Below are 24877 nucleotides of genomic sequence, written 5' to 3' on the forward strand. Positions count from 1 at the left end.
TTTCCACCAGGGTGTCTTTGGTTAAACTGTAAATTATTATTCACTCCAATTTACACTCCACACGCTACGTCAAAAAGTCTTTTACTTTGGAGGAATTTTGTCATCTTTCCTACTGTGTGAAAACTGTAGGAGCTCACTAACAACAGACTGCAGGAAAACAAACACAAGCAAACACACACCTGAAGGGAAGTCCAGGTGGAGCCCTTATGGTAAGTCCCTGTGATTGGCTAGTATTTATTACACCGTTTACTACAATGGCCACATACACACACACACACACACAATCCCACGCAGAGGCACATCCAGGGTGAGGCGTCAATGGGGGAAAGATAAACAGAAATGTTCTGAAACTTCTGCTCCTTTGTTTTGTGTGTTTTCTGTACTGGGAGTCTGTTTACTGTCCAAACACAGCTCTGCCTCTCTGTCTGTACGTCCGTCCATCCCTCCGTCTGTCTCACAGTCATGGATGAGATTCCCAACATCCATCAGCCATGGGAAGGCTCATTAATAGACAATACCACCCTAAAATACTAAGTAGGACATTCAGGGAAACAGGCAACTGGATTACAAATAAACATGCAATGGTCTGAGGTCGGAAATCTCCCCACAAATATCCAGCAGCAACCACACTGTCCTTTATGAATCACAGTATGTAATTGCAGCCTGGCAACATGCAGGTAGTGCAAAGTTCTTATACCAAGACAAAAGTCGTAAAGGACAGGAGACCAGCATTTTTATCCTGGTGCATTTTAGTATCAACTAGACAATGAGGAAGATTGGAAACAGGAAAAAGTCAACGCATCCCACCACGTGCTTCACGTAAGCGTTGTCTTTGTGTCACATTCACTCTTTCTCTGACCTTCAAGTGCTCTGAGCTGACTAAACAAAACCATAAAAATGTGAATCACACCTTAGTTCACTGATATTTGAGACAGGTTGGAGGTGACTCTGGTTTTGCCACAACACTTCTGAGTGGTGGAGATCACACCGAAACCTAAATTTGATTTTCACTTTTGCTTTACGTGTTTGCACATCCAAGTAACATCAACCCGGATGTGTCCATGTCCTGGTTTTCACAAACACAAGTATACAGGGTTTATTATTTATTGGGCTGTTTAACAGGGACAGTCCTAACAGTCCCTAACCTACACGCTGTTCAACATGAGCGTTATGTGAATAAGCTTTCTTCGACCCCAGGTACTAAGCGGTCTGAAAAACTCAAACGATAGTGGCAACAGCTTCTCTTTGGAACCTCAAGTCTCAAGTCAGCAGCAGCAACAGCTGTTCCCGCCGCCTTGAGGGAGATTAGAAGTTTATTGAGTTTGTTTTAATTGGATTGTCATGCAGAAATCCTTAAATAGATCCTCCTCCAATAGAACAGTTTTTTTCAGCTATTGCTCTTTATCAGGTAAAACAAAACCCTGCTCTCTAACCCCTCTCTGGTCTGATCCCATGGCCGTGACGCCACGCTTGCAGAGACTGATTCACATTTAAATTTACAGCTTGACAGAAACACTCATATACCACTTATAGAGCAAAGATGTTTATAATTCTTATCGCCACAAATTCATCCACATTCAGTTGAGATACAGGCCACTTTGCTGGACCTTCTGTACATATATGGTGCTGTTCATAATCAAAACAGGAACATGTTATCCTTAAATCTTATCCATAAGGCCGAAGCAGATGTTTTGACTACACGTATCGGCTGATATACGACACTTAAATACATACACACTAAATAAATTTGTCCAATAAATGGCACGTACAGTATCTATTCTTGAACGTTGCGTGCAGCAGCTTTTAACCACAGGCAGTGTGGCCTCAATTTGGCAAGCCTCCTCTATAGCATTAAAAACTTGCTACTTTTTTCCCACCCATAAGAGAACGTTCCCAGAGCTTAAAAACAAAACGAGGTGGGGGGGTGGGATGGGGGTGCTGTTGGAACTTTCCCACAAGTTAAATCAAATCTCATAACATCAGTTTCAAGGCACTGCAGGGCTAACACTTTGTCCAGAAAGAGTTTAGTGGTTAACTCCAAACAGAGCTTTCCCTCCTGTGTCTCCTCTAATCTGTCTCGCTGTCTGCTTTTTCACTGTCCGGCTGAAGACAGAGGAAAAGGTGAGAGGGATTTCTCTTGCAGCTCATGCGTTGTGGTGATTTTCCATCATTTTGTGCACTTTGTGGGCAGAGAAACATTTTATGAGGCTGTGTCAGCTGTCCATTATGATTATACAAAGAAAACTTGTACAGAACAGTGACAGTGCATGGTCAGCGAGAGAGAGAGGGAGAGAGAGAGAGAGAAACATCTTGCAGTATTTTAATAATTTGTCTCATGGGGAGTCTTAAATATACGGAAAATGTTTGCTTCTATTCTTAGATAATAAGCAGCAACTGAACCTGCACTGAGCCACAGGGGAGAGAGCAATTACAGATATTTTAAACTTTGTCAGATTTTCATGATATGAAAGTCATTTGTGACACTATTTACGATCTGGAGTTTTCAGCAAAAGCCCTTCAATGTCTTTACATCACATCTTGGTACACAAGCAGTTCTGGCTTCAAATACATACATGGGAATTACAGGAAAACAAAGCAGCATGTAGTTCAGTGTCATTTTACCTTGATTGATTTGCCGTGCCCTCTCAGACAGCTGTATTACACCAACACAAACTGAACACTTCCTACTGCAACTGAATTCAACTGGCGACATACAAAGTGGCTTTTATTGCCCAGCACAAGTCATAATGTATGCTGTTCATAACTGCATCTGACATCTATATGCTGCCAGGTTTGCTGTTATCTGTCAGTTAGTTTGATCTGTGGCTGAATTCCAGTCTGACAAACTGAAGCAGTCAATCAAAAGGCACAACACAAACCTACATGCTCAGGAAAAGGCCGTGAGAGAGGAGGAAGTTCAGCTTCCGTGATTTGATTATTTTAAGGATTTTAGTTCTTTTGGGGAAAGACAGATTTTAACACTTCAGATAAGATTTTAAAACTATATTTGTTGTTTTATTTCTTGTGTATGTTGGCTGTGTCCCCAACTTCTGGCTATGTGTCAAGAGCTTCTACTGTTTCAGGCTGTTTTGACTGTTTTATGATGGGGAAATGGGGGAGGAGACAGTTTTTTGCTTTTTTTTTTTTTTAATTTAAAGCGTGATTAAACATGAATTTAATTTCCCTCCATCCCCCCCTGAAATCCTGAACCTAAAATGTTATTGTATGGCCATTTTAAGCCAAAACCACAGTTGTGACTGGTCCATGTGTAGAGGTTTTTATCAATAAGAAATATGTTTTTTATAATTGTATCAAAACCACTGTACCAGTCCTTATAGGATGAATGAATGGTTCTAGATACAGATCATGCCATGAAATGATACAAATGTACATATTGTCAGAGCAACCTTATCTAATAAAACTTTGCCAACAATGTATATTTCACATTTATCTTTCATATTTCCGCTTGCTGCAACACTCCGAATTACAATTCCTTGACTCCTTCTCGGTCACAAAACATCTTCATTGTCCCACAAGTCACTTGCGCGAAAACATCATCTGATCTGTAACGTGACCTTAACAGAGATTGGCACGAGATAGAAGAGAGCTTTGTGTTCCTTTAATTTTGCGCTAATATCTTTTCGAGGACATTAAACAATCAAATTTCACTCTTATCTCCTCACTTTCGCGAGCTGAAGTTGTGAGGAGGGAGCGCTGATCGGGATGGAAGATAAGGCGTGTTTTCCCACAAGAACACTGGGGGGGAGGGGCAGTGGGATGTGATGGCGGCGCTAGCCTGAACGATACAATGACCAGGGGGTCGCAGTTATAAATCCCTTGACTACTTGGGCAGATAAAACTGGAGGAGCTGGTTTTCACTTCCTCCTATACAAACTACTTTCTGGAAATCTTCTTGGAAAGCCGTACCTTTATATACTTTGCCAACTGTATTATGGGAATTCAAGTCTGAACACTCGGGGTAACAGACAACCTGATAAATGTCAAACTAGTTGCCACTTTTATTCCGTTACTTTTTTCCCTCTTCACACTCATTTCAATAGTTGTCCATGTGTCCACGCACACGCTTAGAAAGAGAACAAGTACAGACTGAAGCACTGACTCCAGTACTCCAGGGAAATTCATCGGCTTATTAGTGGTGTGAATTCATCCTCATGCCCTAAAATCTGGGCCAGTGAGGCTTCAGTGTTTCTAGTACGACAAATATGTTGGACAGATCAAGTGAGAGTCGAAGGAAGCAACATGGGACCTGCAATCCAAGCACAAGTGATAAAGTTCTGTTGCTGGATTATCTATAAGTGAGTGTTTATGATTGCTTCGATCTTGTCTTTGATTTAGGAGCACGTGAACTGACCTGCTATAAAATAGGAGCCATGGTAAACGAAAAAGACATTTTACAAGGTATCACGCTGCCAGATATTAGTTTGATTTGTTTTTGTTTTGACATGTAAGATTATGGATATAATACAGGCCAATTAACGTGATTAATAATACATGACAGGCTTTTAAAGACCCAGATTTTAACTTTTTACTTTCACACTGCTATAAACAATGTCAGCTCCTCCCTCCTCACTGAAATTTCTTACCGGTAGCACATGCATAATGCTCACATCCAGGTCCATCTAACTTCAGCGGCAGACATTTCTATCAAAACCTCATGTCATTCCAAATGTTTGTCCCTTCATCTCTCCACACGTGCCATTCTCCATCCGCCCACCAGATGTCCCCGGACCGTCCCCCTGTCTACAATTCCACTCGCTCACCTGTTTCCAATTCGCAATCACCTGAGCGCCCCTGCCCTCGCACACACACCTGTTGCCACTTTCTTCATCATCCCAGTCACTATTTAAACCTGCCTTTGCCAGCAGCTCCTTGTTGGATTGTCTCATTTTGCGTCCTTGTCTTCTTGTATGGGTCCCCTGCCTGTGTTTTGTAACCTGTTGTCTAGACCTGCCTGTCTTATTTCATCTATTAAAGCAACTTCACTGCATCAACATGTCCCTGTTTGGGTCCTCCCTACCTGTGCTGTCAGAAATTGTGATGAAAAGTTCTCATAATCATGATTATAGTCTATACCCTAATCAGTCATTACATCTAAAGCCTCGTGGCTAAACCGTCATTAAATTGACATTTCAAGAGATAGTGACAGAGGATGATGAGGGTCTTGAGCCAGATTCAGTCGTCCTCTAACATCAAATCACGTTTCTAAGACGCTCAATTTGAGTGTCTTTGCTTCTCTGAAAATAAAAGATACTCATCACCCAGTTACAAATGTACACAGAGGTGTCCCAGCTTTACTAAGTTTACATTCAGGTGTCAAAAAGAAGGGCTTCAACATTAAAACTGTGGCACAAACACACCTTTGAAAACAAACTCTGACACCCACCAGCTAAGCCACAAATTCCACACTGGTATCCCGTGGCCCCTTTATCAGCACGAACTAGGTTTCTAGGCCAACAAATCCTCCGTGTCGCATGTGTGGCTTTTTGGTGTGATGCTAAGGGTGAACGTGCAGCCATTTTGAAGAAGACATCTTTTGTCATGCAGTGAGCTCAGACCACTGCAAAACAGATCTTATAATGAGCATTAAATCTCTTCATTAAATATGTAACATGTTATCTTCATTAGCATCATACTGTCAGGTGGCATGTTGACTTTGTGATTTTATAACTCTGGTTAAACTGAGCGTTCTCTCATCTCAATCTGGATCTCTATAATCATGTGTTACATGTCCATGCACGAGAGCCGAATGATATTTCAGCTGAAATGATATTCCTGAATCAAAATAATATACTAATTGACATTCTCACAAAATGAAAACAAAAAGTTGAAATCATAGTACATCATATGACTACACAGTTCACTGGGATGGGATCACTTTAATTATTTAATGTGGCTTTGCTTATGCTATATGCCAATATTGGATTTCTTATAATAGATGATATTAATTCTCTCCATACCACTCAGCTCCGGTCTGTGTGTCCGCGCAGACTCCCATCATATGCCAAGCACCGGCTTTAAGAAAACAAGGAAATCCCTCCCTTTCTCCAAACAGAGCTTGTTTTATCAGAGAAGAAAGAAAATGATTTCATCTGACTGAGTTTTGGGCCCCATCTCCCCCGTCCCATTGACGTTAAACCAGCTCACTTTCTGCTTAAAGATGGGCTACCCGATAACAAGATGCTGCCTCTATTTTAGACCACGTATGATGTGTGTGTGTGTGTGTGTGTGTGTGTGTGTGTGTGTGTATGTGTGTGTGTCTTTGTAGCTTATTTGCATATTTTAACATTACTGTTTCTTCTATGAAGTCTTGTACACAAAATTAAACATAACTTTATCTTGTGACTGGCAAATTAAAAGCGAATTTGATGCAGTGAAAATAATACAGCAGCGTTTCTGACCCTGCTTTTAGGGAATCATGTTTTGACCTTGCGATCCCAGCAGGATTTAATTGAGTACAGCCCATTTTTTAATCTCAACAGCTCCAAATAATTCTATATTTCAAGACAATGTACTAATTTTAGTGAAATATACCGACGCCTCAAGGCCTGTACCAGTGATTTTGTACTTTTTTTACTTCATTGGACACCTGTGGTGCATTCAATGATGCCTACATGTTTACTTTAGGCTATACTGTGTTTTCTATTCTTGTCCATTCATTTTCTGCGGTGAGCGAAACTTGATGCATTAAACTTCTACTTCTTCTCCCCACTTCCTGCATGTTTTTCTCAAAAAAATCATTTTCATGTGAAGAGAGTGGTAGGCTTCTACTGTCAAACCAAGAGTTAAAAAAATTTAGTTTTTCTAAAAGTACATTTTCTTTATTTCTTTGTCAGGAACTGCTTGTGAAGACCCGCATGGACAAAGTCGCATTAGATTCAAGCACGATAAACGAGAACGACTCAGACCTTACATGTTGACATTTGAGCAGCTGCAGTAGAAAACATGTAGCGTTAGAGTGGCAGGTTCGTTTTCCTGGTGAGGTTAGGTGGTTAGACGAAGCGCAGTAGAGGCATGGGTAACACTCTACTGTAAGTCTCTGTATTTAACATATAGTATGTAAGTATTTAATTACTGGTTTATAACACACTATAATGTAATTGTAAGCAGATATAAGTGTTTTTTAACGTATTTGTTGATTAACAACTCCTAATGAGGCCGCATGTCTCCTTTTCTCTCAGCTTCTCTGTGAACAAACAGAGGACAGTGTTTGCAAGTAATCGCACAGCATGAGCTACGTGTGTTACATGCATTTAATAAGATGGACATGATGGCCAGAATATGGTATGTTACAACAACACACTCTCCTAAACTGTCCTGTTTATTTTTTATTAAATTATAATTAAAATATGTAGAAGCACGAGTTGTCTGTCCCATTTCAAAGGCTCCTTCGAATGCAGCTGAGAAATGCAGCCTTCTTTTCTTGGGCAATGAAGGATCCTTCGTGGCCCAACGTATCCCTCGGTTCATTGTACGCCGGTAATCAAAGCAAACGACACCGACAGAGAGCCCAAGGATTACACTTTTAAAAGAAACATTTGAGTTTCAGCCCAGTTCAACAGCAAATGGTGCAACAGTTAAAAGCCACGGGACTTAAAACCTCAAGGTTTTGTGAAAAAAAGTTATGCGTTGTCAAGATTGCTAGACAACAGGAGCCAGGAGTTTTGCAAAGCAATTGTACAAAAGGCGGGCAAAGCTGTACCAGCCCGTCTCATTTCAGTTCGGTCTTCGAGATCTACGACTGCTAAGAAAAGCTGCATCCTTCGGGGGACATTGTCAACGACGGTCCCTGAATTGGGACACAACTTTTGGCTGTTTTAACATGAGGAAATCAATCTGAAACCCTTCAGAAATGGTCGGCAATTGTATATTTCTGCCTATATATGTTTATAGGCAGAAATATACAAATGTATTTTTTGAAGGTTTAAATGGAAATGGAAGTTTATATGTGTGTGCATGTGTGCATTGCCTTTGTGTGTTTACCGTGAAACTCCTCCAGCTCATATTCCGTCAGTCTGTCTCATTGATTCAGAAATCTAATCGCTAATCACCCATGAGTGACGGCTGTTTTTATTTAATAAAACTCAATTAAAAATAAAGTGATCGACATGCGGCCTAGTCCAGAGTTTTATCTGGCTGTACCAGAAATGTTGGACCGAGCTCTAAAGACTGCAGAGCCACTGGGCGATCTCTACACCTCAGACAAAAAAAAACACCCCACTATCTTTTTGTCAATCAAACACACACAATTCCACTCACACAGACACACACCGCCTTGTCAGTCGCTATAACTTAAGCAAGAAAAACATGACCGTCTAGATTCAATCTTTTGGCAGCAGCTGAAACAGTTGGAAGCTGTCTGCAGCCAAAATCTATCTTGAAAGCAGCAGAAGAACATCAGCGCTGATGGATTATGGCAGATCTGACAGGGACACAGAGGAGACACCTCGCTTCAAGCTGCCCGTCATCTTTTATTGTCCTGTCTCACCAGGCATTCACACTCTCTGCATGTGTTTGGTGTGCAACTCATTTCTGATGGAATCCCAACCTACCCAAGTTTCTGCAGGTCACAGCGAGGTGTGAATTTGTCACATTAACTTTCGTTTTCAGTTTTGTGCCCAATTCTTGAGACTTCTCTACATGTGGGAGACAGAGCCAGAATGAAATGGCATTTGGCACACTTTGCAAGATGCCAGATACTCAGCACGCCCTCTCATATCTGAGTGAAACATGATGAAATAACAGCTAATAAATCAAAAACATTCCCAGAGGCTGTGAATCAGACTTAAACACAAAAATATTGCAGGCCTCAAACCTGCAAAATCTAAATTTAGTCTGCAAAAACTCTCAGCAGAGCAGCTATAACTGAATAAATGAGGCTTTATTATACTATATTTTGAGTTAACCATTATTTGGAAACACCACTGTCTATTTTAGAGACTGATGGAATTATGATTTCATTACAACAATTAGCTCTTTACATTTCAGATGTCATATCAGTGTCAGTTTTCATTTTCCCTTCAAACATATGGAGATTTTCCCCTAAAGACATAGAATTAGAGGCTGTCACATGTACTTCTGTTTTATCTGTCAAGTACATTAGAGTGGAATCCATCTGTGGCCCAGTTGAAGAAGAACCAGTTCAGAGTTCAGAAAAATTGTTCATTATTTTCTCCTACCTGCTCACTGTTGCTAAGGAAACACAAAAGTAGAAAAACACTCAAAGCAAAAAAATTATTTATATAAAAAAAAAAACTTATTTAAATGCGTGGTTCATTTAAGGGCTGACAGCACACAGAAAATTGCAGAAAGACAGCTAAGAGTCTTGAAGAAGGAAGTAAATACGAAGAACTCTTTCTCTCCTGATGTGCTTTTTAACCTAATGCATGGAGCACGGAGCCACGGCTCAGCTCAGCGGCTAACTATTGAGGGCTGAGGCTAAATTTAGCTTTGTGAATGTGTGTGTCAGCGTGAGAGGCAGGCTGCAGCAAAAATACACCATCCAACTTCTCTGAACAAATTAACAAAACAACAGCATCTTGAACATCAGTCGAATCGTGTATGCGCCCTGAACTGAGGTGGGGTAATGAAGGTAGCATGACGGAGACTCTGATTAGCCTCGCCCTCAGTCGGACTTTATCTCAGGTCACTGTCAAATTTGTGGTTGCATTCAAGACATATAAATTATAAGGCACAACTTTTGTCAAAGTAAAATCAAAGTTAACATGAAATATGGCGAGTCACCTATAAAAATATTTATGTGTACTTAATTTGAAGACACGTATATAATACTTTTCTTATTTCCTACTGAAGCATTCCACAAACTGCATCTCCTCACCTCTGCTATACTGCACCTTTATGTTTTGTATTGTGTTTATGTATTATTGTGCATTAAGGGGAAGCGTCAACATTATTGCTTAAACATGTGAGTGGCAACTGAATTATAACCAATGTTTGGGTTAGGCTAGGCAAATGAAACCACATACTTAAATAAAACTATGTATTGGATTATGGACTTCTACACCGTAACTTTTCATTGACTTTTTTACTCTAGCTCCTGCATTGGCCCTGATTGTTCTTCACAGATTGCCCAAAAGCTTCTTATTGGGAATTCTTGAGCAAATTGACTCACTTTTTTTCATACTACGTATGAAATCAAAAATGGTGACATCCATGCAAGCAGACGCTGCTTCGTCTGCTCTACTTATTCTTTAAAAGGTGAATTGTAGAGGTGACGGTAGCGGTGACCTCCTCACAGAACCTCTCTTCCAACTCAATGACCTTGATTGCTTTCCAGCGCATGTGCAGTTGGTACCCCTTTAGCATAGTTGCAGTGCGTCATGCCACTTAAACATCAATTTAAAAAGGCTGCATGCGATCGAATTTCTTCCTCATCAACGTGCACATTAATAACCTCACGATGGTACCACTCAGTAAATCAAACTTAACTTTTGGTGAGAAAGCCGGGAAAAGTGTCATATATAATATTTAAACATTATTCCACACAAAGATGGCAACTGGACGTGAAAGCAGCAGTTAGTTACAGATGTCTTTGTTTGACAGGGATCATTTCTGCCGCTGTCCCAGACATCCTTAAATCCTGTTTCTTAGGTGTCCTTATATCTGGACTTTTATTTCACCGCTCTGCCGCTTAGATTGAGTTTGTACCGCTCTCTTGCAGAATGTCTTCCCCGTCATTTATCTAACTGTACATTTTACAACCTGTAAAACACAGAGCAATGGGCTACCAGACATCCTCCACACTCACACACACACACTCACTCAGAGAGAGACAGTTTCTAGTTCATCAAGCAATGACGGGCAGTAAAGTCATATTTAATGTTTGGCATTCAGGGAGAGGCTACTGAAGCTCTAACTGAGAACACAACGTCCAAACAGTTTCCTAGAAAACTACTTAACTGAATTGAAGTGAATTAAATCTTTATTGCTCCTTTGGGGGAACTTTGCTCTGCAGATGGACTTTAAAGTAAAAACACATGATCATCACAATGAAAACAAATGAACAAACAATTCCTAAGAATGCCTGAGAAAATTTAATATCAGCTCTGCACAATGTACATGCTCACTGCAAGGGTTTGTCAGATTTAAATTGAGACGTGAGTCTATTATTTTTCTCCTCTTTCGGGCAAACTGAGAAACGTGAAGTATGTGATTCACCTGAAGCTAAAACGAGGTCAGCAGTTAAAGATTGACAAGAGACTCCTGGCAACTACTTCACCACTGAAACTCAATTGTAGTCTTGTAAAGTTGAACATATACTCCATAGTGACATACGGGAGTCTGACAGAAGACACACACACACACACACACACACACACACACACACACACACACACACATATACAGCAACAGAAATGACAGGAATGAGAATGTGAGTGTGTAATAATAAAAAAAAGAAAGAAAAAAAGACAAGGATTTATGAGCAGCAGAAGATTGATACTAACAACTGATTGGCAGCGGGCACTCATGCTCAAGTCAAACAGAAATAAAATGAATTATTATCAGTTTCCACTCTCGGCTCTGTGCAATAAATAAACTGCTCACGACTCATGATTTTCTTTCAAATACAGCACCAAAAAAACAAAAACAAAAAAACAAAAACCCCAGACACTTTCAGAATCGTTTGGACAGTTAACTGGTGTGATCTTTTGTTGTCTCTGACATGAGCTGGGAAAGATATGCTGTAAACGAGCTTTAGCAATTTAGAATAGAGATTGAGTGTGCTCACAGAATGATGGGAAACGGCGATAGTGTAAGAGCTCTGAAGCCCCATCAGAAGCCTGGCAAGAGATCTGATGCAAAGTTCTATCGTAATGTTTCAACACTGAAATTGAATTTAGGGCTTATTTTCCTGCTCATTGTTGTTTTTTAGCGGTATCTCTCCGTCAGGCCGACAGTCATCTGAGGTGAAGTACTGCAGAAGATTTGGATCAGTTTCTTTAAATAAGTCTGTGAAATCAAATATAAGTAATTTGCTCATGACAGGGTGTTGCACACCTTCCTGTTTGTTTCCTTATCAACTCCGGTATGTTCCTTATTTTTCATAATTCTTAATTGTGTTTTTCCAATACATGAAAGTGTACAATACATTTCTTGGCATTTAACATTTTGTATTTGTTGCGTGCAAATGAAAATCTAAGCCTTTAGGATTTTTATGGCAGTCTGGCTATTGTCAAAAAAAATCTTTCTAGCTCTAAATCAAAAAGATGGCTGAATGCAAAGCAACGGACCGACTAACTGACTTCACCATGCTTATTTGTTCTTAGGAATATTCTCCATTTCCTATCTTTTTTTAATACATGCAAATGAGAGTCCAAGTCTCTTTAATACATGATGGAGCACAATGGATTTTATAGTATCTCACTACATACAGTCAAACAAAATAATAATAACATAATAAAATGTGCTGATTTGAGGATTTAAGTAAAAAAAGAAAAAGAGGATTGCCTCTCCCTGCAGTCGCTCTGGGTTTCAAGGCTGCTATGAAACAATCAGCAGTGCACCAGGAAATTAAGACAGAAAGTTTATTTTTACTGACTGCCTGTCCCCTGTGATCGTACGTGTTGTCTGTCATATACTGTGCTGTTGCATTTCTTAGATTGGTGCTTGGTCCTTAATACTGTCAATCAGCACGAGTGACTCTGCTCCTTAATTTAAAGTAACCTGTTTGCACTCCCTTTTCCATCTGTCAGTCCTGACAAAACCATGTATCTCCATTCTCCACATTCCTGATGCTACTGCTTGTTTGTGTACTCAAATAACACTAATAATGGCTACATCTGGCATACTGAAACAATAGAATAGAAATAGAATTCATCAATCGATTTTATTAACTAAACTTTCCTTTTCCTGCTCAAAATGTTTTCCATGAAAAAGGCCTAAATGCACTTCATCCTGTACTAATTTCACTATATCTGTTAGCACGAAAAACAGTTTTGTTTTTTCATTCTTTCCTTTTTTCATTTGTCAGGACATTCATAGTGGCAATCCATGTCACTATAGCACTGAGTGGGATAATGTATCATAAAATCACTTTTAAACGAATCCAGCCTTTGTTTAAAGGCTGACTACAGTAAATACGGAGCCTGAGTCTTCACCCAGAAGGTCTTTAGTGCCCAAAATCATATTTTTAAAAAAAAAAGAAAGAAACAAAACTAGCCCTTTGTCCCTCTCAGAAAATAGACTGCCTTAATTGAATTTCAAAGAGCTGACTTGGCCAGGTGGGTCCATTCTGTGGTCCAATTTGTCACCAAGGAAACTGTGTTTCAATCACAGAGTAAAGCGAAGCCATAGATGGATGGAGAGACTGAGGGAGAGATGAGTTTCATTTACAATCACAGATGAGTTCAGAAAATCCAAACAAAGTCAAAAGCTGAGGAGGAAGAGGCAGCTAATGTCCTCCACACAAATGGAACAGGAAGCAATCAGGACAACAGTCTGGGTTTTAACATTTTGATTATGTTGCTTATTCATTGTAACTTAGATGTGACAGTTTCTCATGTTTTAATCTCCCACTTTCCTTCCTTTCGTTAGCCTGTAAATATGATAATCAACATTATTCCTGTTATTTAAGAAAGGCAGGGACACCCTGCTGAGCCAGTGACCAGAAGAGACACACTCCATTTTCTCAATTTGGCAAAAATGGTAAAAAAAAAAAAAAAAAATTTAAAAAATGATAAAGAGAGAGAAAGTAAAACATAGCAAGTAGCAGGCTAGACAAGATAAACATTTCACACCAATGTCCAACGAAAAAAAAAATTAAAGAAACAAAAGATAAAAAATCTTCTGAGGAAAAAAAAAAGACGAGGAGAGAGAACAGAGAGGAGCAGCTGGAGAATTTTAGGTTTCAATCAAACAATAATAAATCATACAGGTCTCATAATAAATCTCAGACTGAAGTGTTTGCACTATCCAGCCTGTCTGTCTAAACTAAGTCTGTGGTTGATGAAGCCTGCTCTCCTCCGCCACTGGCCTGCTTCTCATTCATACATTCAAACACCTGCAGAACATGTTACAGCCTCTGCGGCCACAGTCGATCACCATGGTTCAGCTTTTTCATGATTTTGACATTGAATCTTGCGACAAGTAGCGTCAAACTCTTCGGATGGGTGACAGGTCATCGTTCACAATGAAACCATGCATCCTCAACCCAGATGGACAGATCTATATAACTCCGCTTGTGTTAAAGAATGTATTATTTTAATGACTAAGAATTAAAGTCTTGAAATACTTAAAGTTGACCTGCCTTTTGCTTATGAGGATTTGACTTAAAACAGCTCTGTCTCTTATTAATCACATGATCTAAAATTAGGGTACTCCACTGAAACTTGTGAGAACAGATAAAAACTAGAATTGTATGTTTCTGCCAAACCAGTCCAGTTGCAGTTAATGTAGCATGTGAATGTTTTGTGAGATCACAGTGACCTTGACTTTTGACCTTTCACCATTAAAATCTGATCAGTTAACTCTTGAGTCAATGTGAATGTTTGTACCAACTTTCTCTCAAATGAATTCCCTCAAGACGTTACTGAGATAAAACATAATGCCTCTGGCCACAGCTGTCACTGGCACGGAGGCATAAAAAATATAATAGTCAAAATCAAAGCTGCAGAGGCCAACGTACGATTAATTTAATCCATGGTATGGACAAAGCTCCTGAAACCCTGGTTCCTACATTTCCTATAATGTAACTTGGTCGCATCTTCTTGTTAGACCCTCCCTTCCTGGCAAACACCTGCATCTTCCAAACTCCACACCTTTTCTGTTAAACCCAAACTGACACAGCCCTGATGGCATCACTATGATATCATCACTGAGACATTATGCATCTGTTTTAACTGTCCCCTTTAATACAACCCAAAAATCAGTTACAATGTGTTTAACTGGTTATTGGTTTTCTCAATTTAGTATTTCAGTAGCATTGCTCACTTAACTTCTTCCCATGCTGGATCTTTATACACTGACCTAATTTCCCAACATGGAGCTGAACCTTTCATCTTATCTCAATAATCAAAACAGAAACATTCAGAACGGAAAAACAGCAGAGATTCATACATCGGTCGAGCTATGCAGCACTTGCTTGAACCGAGGAGCCACCCACCACCGCAGAGATTGCAAGTGCTACTGGTTTCAGATCCATTAACACCTGTGCTTTTCTTTGGCATTGATGCCAGATAGTTGAATCGCATAACAACCACATTGATTGTACACAGCTGATTACAGTGGCCACTACTTGGCTGTATGTAACAGGATTTGTGATCTCAACGCAGAGCTGAAGGTGAACTCAGGACAGATCAACCTGAACCTGATTAACTGTTACAGGAATTGTTTGAAATTCTGAGTTGCACCTTGTTATTTTTCTCACTAGACACCCGACTCTTGTGGGGAACAAGTTTTCATACTAGCACTTTGACTATATAGATTTTACATATTAAGCCTTACATTACATATTTTTCTCTTGTTAAAATCATTCCATACTTTAATTTTCAAACTCAAACTACTGATGTCAGCTGCTTGGAAATAGGTAAAGATGACAAAGATTGCAGATAATCACAGAGAAACTAAAGAAAATCAAAGGAGAGATTAAACTTGTAAATGTGTAAAAAATCATTGTTCCATATGACTGGGTTATTACTGTAGAACAATCAAATATACAGCACTTACAGTGCAGAGTTCTAACCACCAACAGAATCAGTCATTGTACTTCTGTGTTTTTTGTCTAATACGAAGGTATTTGTCTTCAGTCTGGTCTTTGCCTCAGTATTATCTTAAAGGACAGCAGTAAATTTATCATGAGCTTGATGTCTACGTGTGACATTTAGCACCAGATAAAGATAGAGGAATAAAAAACAAGCAGTTAAAGGAAAACTGCAACATTTAGTCACTTACTTGCTGAGAAGATGAGAAGATTAATTCCACTCTCGTGTTTGTATGCTAAATATGAAGCTAAGCGGTCATGGTACTAGGGATATAGCAATTCTGAAAACGAGATCCAAACCATGATACAAACATCCAAGATCTCATATTGCAATACTGGAAGATGGAACAGTGAGCAAGTTTAATTGGCTCAAGATGAGGTTGATGAGATTGCAGACCTTCCTGGGCACATTCAAGTCAGCACTGTGGGAATATTTTTAAACTGTTTTAGAGAGGTGTTGATTCATTTATGATCATTTTGCTGCTTGTGGTGCTGTTGTGTTATATTGACAGGTGTTTCTATTATTTTGTTCCCTCCGTTTATATCAATTAGGGAATGTCATAATTGAGTCTCTGCTCTTTGCAGATGATGTGGTTGTGTTGGTGTCATCAGACTGTGACCTTCAGTGCACACTGTGGCAAAGTGGGAAGCGGCCGGACGAGAGTTAGCACGTTTGAGGCCTTGGTGGCAATGACAACAATCATATCCTATCCATACAGGGTTAAGAGTATACAGCTGTCATTAAATTTTTTAATGCATTGGTATCGCATTGGTACTACGTATCGGCTGATACACAAACTCAGGTATCGGAATCAGTACTGGGAAGGAAAAAATGGTATTGGAAACAACTGAGGTTTTTTTTTTACTAGTTTAATCTGACTAATGCCAGTTGTGGCAACCATGCAACACCTGTTCTTAATTAGGTTATAAAAGGTGCAATTGGGGGAATCAAATCTTTACAGTCTGCATTGTTTTAGCTCAAAAAGGACCATCTAGTTGAACAACTTAAAACTAAACATAAATACAAGCTTAACACAACCAAGGTTTACTGTTGTCCATATCTCCCCCTGTCAGATTGGCAATATGAAACAACCCTTGACCATCAGTTGGTCGGTTTGTCAGATTCAATGTGGCCCCCGAGAAGTAAAACTTCAAAGCAACTGTGCGCTATCAGAGTACCAACAGTGAACAAAGACTAAAACACTGTGAAACAAAGTTGGACAGCATCTTCTGACTGGAGCAACACAAGGACACGAGGGACAGTATGACTGTATTTACTCAACAGCTTCAACCTGTTTTAGATAGTCCAGATGCCTTCTCTACTTTCTCTACCAGTGGGCACAACAAAAGGTCTTTGTTATTACTCTAATCACAAACAAGTGTCTACTATCCACTGCTGGAGCTGTATACCTGTGTGTGTGTGTGTGTGTGTGTGTGTGTGTGTGTGTGTGTGTGTGTGTGTGTGTGTGTGTGTGTGTGTGGTGTTGTTAGGACCACTCAGGAGAATGGCCTCAGGATTTTCATAATGTATAAAGATCATATTAATGCTGTTTCTTCCATGACCATACATTGTAGGCAGAGTGAGAATGCACAATGATTTTTTTTTAAATTGAAAAACCTGTGAAATGTATCATCTTTCAGTAAAATCAGCTCGCAAAAAACTGAAACCTAACAAATATTTCCAGATTGTAGTCAAAAGTGAAAAGAAAAATCTTAAACACCATTAATACAAAAGTCATTATGGGAGCCACATAATACAATTTTTCAGAGTGGAAATCCTCCTCTGTCACAATACTGGTTGAAAATGAGGGAGAAACTAATATTAATTACCTGTAGCCAGGCTTCAGTAGAAACTAGAAGACTTTGATGACCAAAGATTAAAGTGGACAAATAACCCTTTCAAGCTACAGCAAAGAAGATGAAAAATAGTGGCACCAACCACCACAGATTACAGTATGAGAAAACTGGCAAAGATATACTTTTGAAAACTGTGTAATGCATTGTAAAGTATATGCAATTTAACTACAGTCAAAGAATGATTGTTAAAAAAAAACATATCAGCCTCAATTGACTGAAACAAACACATACACACAAAAGTAAAGAAAAGACAGAAGATACTTGTTTGTAACTTTAAAAAAAAAAAAAACACACAGAACAACACTCACACAAACACATACACCATCTGCCCACAGACAGCGCCTAAATGCCTAGAGCTCTCTGAAAAAATAATTCGACAGGATTCCTCCAGTAATTTCAGTTTTCCAGTCTCCTGTCGGATGTAATCTGATTGTCTGAGTCTGTTTTCTGTCTGAAAGATTTAAAGAGAGGACACCAGATTTGAGTTAACACTGTTTGCCTTTCTGTTTCCTACACACACAGGCTTTTCACACATTACAACAAAACCAGTATGACTGGAGCACTGATATCGGGTCAATGTCTTTTCTACGAACTACAGACACACACAGGCACACATGCATTAAGATAGCACCATAGAGCAATGAGAGAATAACTACTAGCTTAGTAGAAATCACTAAGTACTAAGTAACAGCTAATGAATGATGCACATAAGCATAAAAGCCTGTGTGTGTGTTTTTGCATATACAGTACATGGAGAGTCATGTATACGAGCGTAAGACAATTACATGATATCAGACGGTTTCATTCACATGCCTCAGCTTATACATACTTTCTATGTATTATCTTGTCAGCTGTGTGTATGTCTGTATGTGTGTGTGTGTGTGTGCGTGTGTGTGTGTGTGTGCGTGTGTGTGTGTGTGTGCGTGTGTGTGTGTGTGTGTGTGTGTGTATGTGTGTGTGTGTGATTGCCTTTGTTTCTCTCCGGCAGTGAAGTATTTGTGTTAAAGTTAAACAGTGCAGACACAAGCAGGTCACCTCCTCCATCATTCTCCCCACTCAAAGGAGCTGAAAGCACAAACACAGGCGTCAACTAAATCACCACCATTAACGTCAACAGACACTCTGCTGTAACAAAAATCTTTTTTAAAGACTGGACTATTACCTGATATTATACATTATCTTTTCATTAAATATACCACTAAACACCTCAGATGACTGTAGGCTCAAAAAACAACTCCCTATTCCATGTACAAATGAACTAAGATGACTCATAGCTTTAACAAGAAGGTTCAATGTCAAGCCAACAAGGATTTTGTAAATGGAGGTGTCAGTTCTTTTTCCAATGGCTTTACAAAGGCAATAAATACAGATGCAATAAAGTGAAGGATAATAATTGATAATAATGGAATAGTATCAAGTATATAATCAGATGTTTACCAGAAAATGTTCAACATGTTTTAGTTTGTTAGCATTGCTAACACCTGTTATTAGCATGAACCACATGATACAGTTTTTGGGAATGTCAATATTTTTTGAAAGTGATAAACCACGGTTATTCATCATGTGGGGAAGTAGAATGTCTGTACAAAATCTAATGACAGTTTATAGCTGTTTGGACCCGAGCAGTGGACTAACAGACTGACATTGCTATTGCTAAAGCCAAATTGCTAAAGCTTGGCTAAGAAGAACTTGACTGACATCTCTTAGAAAATTGCACACTACCAATGAAATGTATTTCTATATTAATCAACACAATAAAAGTTTAATATAAGTTAGACTTGAGTTTCAAGTCTCTACTCATAATTAGAAGGCTATCTAAATTGCTTAACTAAATATCCAGTTATACTGTCTGTGTTGATTTATTTCTTCATCCAGCTACAGCTGTTCCTTATTACTGTACATATCTTACGTCATATTTCCTACCAGGCGATAAGACAGAGAGAAAAGTATATAACACAGCTCACGAGCAGACCTCATATCCATAATATGTATGAGTTCACTTGCACCAAAATTGAACAACTGATTCAACTATGAAATTCATTCATTTTCAAGTCTGAGTCCAGGACATGTTCCACTTGCAGAGCACCACAGTGGCTAAGACAATTAACATTCATTTCTAGAGGAGCAACAGCATACTCACATCTAGTATTTACACATTGGGTATGACATATGGCCTATATTAAAAATATTTCAATTCAAATAAGATGATGGTTGCACCACGCCATGATATTTTCTCTTGCTGCTATTGGTATTGATGTGCCACCAGTCTACAGTATGATCTACAGCAAATTATTTCTATTATTTAAAATGTTTGTCTTGAATAAGGCAGTAATCTAATCTAATGTAATCTGTGCAGCCCGTTGTTGTATTGATTTGTAAATGCAATCCCATGGTTACAATAATGAGCCTTTGAAAATTCTGAATTTACTGAGCAACAGAGCAACGGAGCAAGAGAGCAACAGAGCAATGGAGCAACGGAGCAGCTCTTTGGACCAACTGGTCTAAATTTGAAATTGCTGCAACAAAACAAAGTGTTGTTAAACTGGCAGACAAAGACTCAGATAAGGGTCAAATCTATTGTCCTCTTCTCAATTTTACAGTGAAGTGCACCATAGAAAATCAAAATACAAAGAAAAGAGGTAACACTTGCGCACAGTTGACCCTGATAGGAAGGTGGTGTACATCTCTCTTTGCAGGAACAGACAAATGAGCCTGGTTTCCTGTCTGAGGCCTTGATTTCTTCTCTGATAGACTTTTAACAGAGAGGACAGCGAGACAAAACACACATACATACTCTGTACTCACACTCTGTGCTCATTGCAACAAATGATGTGAACACAGATCTGTTGCAGGTAATAAATATGTTGTAGTCACAGTGTAATACTGCAAAATACTTTTTCTACTGACCAACTATGCAAAGTCAAAGGATCAACTTTACTTGTGAGTAAACCCAACTGAGACACGAACCATGAAAATCAATTGCTTTGAATGAAGAAGAAAGCAAGAAACTGGTGTAAATGTGGTTATGACATAACCGTGTGTTTACCTCAGTGCCATGGACGTCCCGTTGACCGACGCAGCAGAACACGCTCTATGGGTTTGTCTATAGGAGCAGCTCCCCTGCCGTGCGTATCGCTCATCATCACAGCAGAGGATCACCAGAAACGCCCTCCGAAACGCCCGGTTCAGAAAGGCATACAGGAAGGGGTTCAACCCTGAGTTAATGTACCCAAGCCACAGCCAGGCTGTCCACAGCTGCCAGGGCACTGAGTAATGAATGAATGGGTCCACCACATTGGTGATGAAGAACGGCGCCCAGCACAGGCAGAAACAACCCATTATAACCGCCAGCGTCTTTGCCGCCTTAGTCTCAACACGCATGCGGCTGTTCGCTATAGGAGCCTGCTCTGAAGAGGAGGAACCCATTGTTGTCCTAAGATGGTAGTGCTCCGAAGGATCTGAGGAAGTGGAGGACCTCACAGTGATGACAGGAGCCGTCCCAGTAACGGGAGCAGAGCCAGCACGCTGCAGCGTCTCAATCTGCCGCACGTGGGTCATGGCAGTGACGTAGATACGCTGGTAGGCCAGGACCATGAGGGCCAAAGGGACGTAAAAAGCCACTGCAGAACAGATCAGGGCGTAAGGCTGGTTGACCAGAAACACGCAGCTTGTGTCGTTGGAGCCTCCTGTCAAAGCTCGCCTCTCCTCAATCTGGAAGGGAGAAGAGACGCAGTCAGAAAAATAGAACAAACAGTACATAATTTAAAGTATGCCTCAAATTGACCTACCTACCTATCAAAGAAATACACCAAGGTCAGAATTAAACATTTAGTTTCTCAGTGCAACTTGTATACAACTGAATTTCATCACTCTCAATCAAAGACTTTAAGTTAAGGAAATAAATAGTTCATTTTTGGAAATACCCTTTCTTTCCCAGAGTCAGAGTTGTTAAGCGTGAGCTCAAAAAAGGAATCAGACTGTAAGCAAGGGGAAACAGCTAGCCTTGCAGTATATGCCCAAAGATATTTTTACCTTTGAGTGTGTGTATGGATTAAACAAACAAAAATGTGCAAATTAGAAAGCATTAGAAGTGTTAGTAGGCATATTTCTGAGTTTTGGAGAGGCTAGTGGCTAAGCTAGTCTAAAGGAAGAAGCAATAATACGAGCCTATCTGGTCAGCTGCCTAGATGTTTGTCCTAAATTGAAAATATGATCAGGTCAAAGTAAATTGAATGACAGGTAGAGAAGCACCTCAAGCTGAAAAGTGATGAGCAGAGACTCCTCAGTTTCAAATCACTATGCCATCAACACTATGTTCAGTTCAAGCCAAGCAGACATATTGTGCCATAGTATTGAACACCTTATTGTCACTATTATGTTATCAGTTCTTGCGGCTTTATGACAGCTGGAGTGAGAAGTTTCAGTTTCAAACTATTCATTTTTGGAGCGGAGCAAGAGTGCATTGGAAATTTTCTAAATTTTTGAAAGAAAGATGAGAGACAAACATAAGTCACAGCGAACAAAATAACTAACTAAAACCTGGCCTAAATGTGCAGACATAAGCCATTTCAAGTCTTTTGCAATTTTGTCTGTGACATATCACTTCAAGCCAGCTATTAAAAAAAGAGATTGTTGTTTGGATGCTGCCTGACTGAAGGACAGAGAAAAAGAGCCATGTATTTCATTAAGTGTGGCTGAATAAATTCATCTATCCCCGTCTGCCTCTGGGAGTCCTGCAGCTCATTTCAAGGCAGCTCTGAAATAATCTCACGCCACAACATATCCAAACCAGTAGAAAATGCTTGTTCAAGTGCTGTCTTTGCTCGCAGCAAGAGAGCCTCCACAGGGACTGGAATTGTTTTGTGATTACTGCATTACCGTGTCATTGTTCGAGGGATTGGAAACGTTATTAGAAACAGACAATATTAGGTTGGAAATGTTTCTGCTGCATTTGCCCTCACAGAAAGAACATCTCTCTTATGCGTTTGAGGGAGGTATATGAACTCTTCACTTTGTTAAAGTATGCTATATATTTTGGCGATCTAGGATTGTTATATAATTTTCTTAAAATAATAATACAATCAGCAGTTTTTGAGTGCATTACTGTATCTTAAGGACTCACAATGTCCTCGATGCCGATGGCGTTCCAGCTTTGCATGATGGGCAAGAAGGAGATGAATGTGGGGATGAGCCAGCAGCCACTCAGCATCACTGCCACTCTCACCGGGGTCATCTTGTTTCTGTAGACCAGAGGCTGGCAGCAGATAGCATAATACCTGGAATAATGCACACACAGACATACAAACACACACTACAGTGTACAGTTTTTGAAGCAATATTCCATATACTTTAAACACAAAACCAAACATGATCATGATCTTTTTCAGTCTCAGTCATTGGTCTTTTTTTTTTTTTTACTTGCTTGAGCTCAACTGAGAACAGCTGCTGAGACACTATGTTATATTGGGTTATAAAAATTTACATACTTGTTATTTTTGGCACAGGATTGTATTTTGATTGACTGACAGTGTTTTTAAGTCTTAAGTTTTGTATCTCAGAGTCTGACGTGCATCTCTGACTGAAAGGTAAGTTAACTAAGGCCAAAAATCAAATCCCTGTCATCATCTCTCTCTCAGTCACTCAGACACACCCACACACAAACCTGTCCAGTGCAATGCAGCAGAGGTGCAGGATGGATGCTGTCGTTAACAGGACGTCCAGAGACGTTCGGACGAGGCAGAAGATCTCTCCGTACCCCCACTGGCCGGTTGTCAACTCAATCGCAGCAAAGGGCATCACAACCAGCGCAACCAGCAAGTCAGCAAACGCCAGCGACACAATGAAGTAGTTGGTCTTCTTCTTCCTGAGAGGAGACGACGGGACAGGAGAGGAGAGGAGAGGAGAGGAGAGGAGAGGAGAGGAGAGGAGAGGAGAGGAGAGGAGGGGACGGGACGGGACAGGACAGGACAGGAGAGGAAAGAAGTTAGAATTGAGAAATTATCCATAAAAGTCACTGGTAAATCGGTTCACGGTGTACTGTATGTTTTACTGTGCCATCATCTCTCACTTGACTATAATGAGCTGGCATCTCTAAACTTTAAAGCTGCTGCCAATCAATCTGTCAGTATGACTTTGCAGAAATAGGAAACAACAGACGTGTCCAGATTCACTTTAATTTGCTAAAGAAAAAGAACTCAAACAACTGACATATTTACGTCAAGGTACCTTGCAGACAGCTTTGATAACCAAGTAAAATTATTGAAACATCATATTTATTTATTCTTTTTTTTTTTTTTTTTTTATTGTTTGATGTAGCGTTAGCTTTTTTAAAATTATTGATTCAAATGGTATTTTTGAACACTTTCTCCCAGAATGCCTTGCAGGAACAAAACAATGTCCTGGATTGGCCCCTTGTTTTTGCTGTTCTCATCAGGTCACAACTGACTTTACTGTCAACCAGTTTCCAAACTATACCACAACTTATTAGATCTGTCTCTTACCATACAAGCAGGTTTTGACAGACTTGCACTTTGCTTAAGATAGGTATTTCATGGCAGTGAACAGGTAATTGCTTTTTGTCAAAGTAGATAGGGAGAACCTTGAGTCTGGGTGTGTTTTGTATAGGTTTGGATTTTATAGTTTTTTTGTTCAAGCCAGAATGGACCATTGTGGCAAAAAAGACCACAGGCTCACCGTAGATGTCTGTCCTTGCAGAGGGCCACCATTACCAGCAGATTGCCAAACACTGTCATGATAATAATGATGGAGAGGAAGATGGTGAGAGCAATCGTCTCCAGTGAGCTCAGGAATTCTTCTTGCTGCTGTTGTTCCTGTTGTTGGGGTTGTCCTGTGTTTATTGTGTCATCCAACAAACTACAATACGAAAACAAATACAAGGAAAAACACAGCATTGTCACCAGTTTGAAACTCCTAATATATATTGGTAATATATCAATAACAATAATTTTCTGATCTGTCACTTATGGTTAAGGTAGGGTTAGGTTTAGGCAATTAAAACTAGTTGGTTATGATTAAAGAATATTGCCTGCATAGTTAAAAGAAATCCGTGCTGACTGTTGGTAAGAGACACAGGCTGTGTTATCATGATCCAGCCCACACTCCTCCTCAAACAACATTTTTATTTGCTTTCTTTCCAAGACTTAAATTAGAAAATTCATACCATCTCATGTCTGTGCATTACATACAGAGAGGAAGCCAGGAGGTGATTAGCCTAGCTTAGCATACGGCTGGGCAGCAGGGGGAAACAGCTAGCCTAGCTTCTCC

General features: G+C 39.7%; 1 protein-coding gene across 2 annotated transcripts in view; it reads right to left on the bottom strand.

Moving 5' to 3' along the window:
• The window catches only part of si:dkey-247m21.3 (5-hydroxytryptamine receptor 4), a 44592-nt gene that overhangs the window by 3770 nt on the left and 15945 nt on the right, over positions 1–24877 (bottom strand). The window contains exons 3-7 of one of the 2 annotated variants that reach the window (XM_056402790.1): positions 24287–24466; positions 23256–23456; positions 22716–22869; positions 20640–21304; positions 18573–18658 (exon numbers count right to left, since the gene is read on the bottom strand). In XM_056402790.1, the coding sequence (XP_056258765.1) occupies positions 18637–18658; positions 20640–21304; positions 22716–22869; positions 23256–23456; positions 24287–24466 (1222 nt within the window). In that variant the 3' untranslated portion in view covers positions 18573–18636. Of the gene's footprint in view, positions 1–18572; positions 18659–20639; positions 21305–22715; positions 22870–23255; positions 23457–24286; positions 24467–24877 lie in introns of those variants that run through there. The other variant, XM_056402789.1, reaches the window with a different exon arrangement.

The sequence above is a fragment of the Seriola aureovittata genome, chromosome 18 (assembly GCF_021018895.1).
Source record: "Seriola aureovittata isolate HTS-2021-v1 ecotype China chromosome 18, ASM2101889v1, whole genome shotgun sequence".
NCBI lineage: Eukaryota > Metazoa > Chordata > Actinopteri > Carangiformes > Carangidae > Seriola > Seriola aureovittata.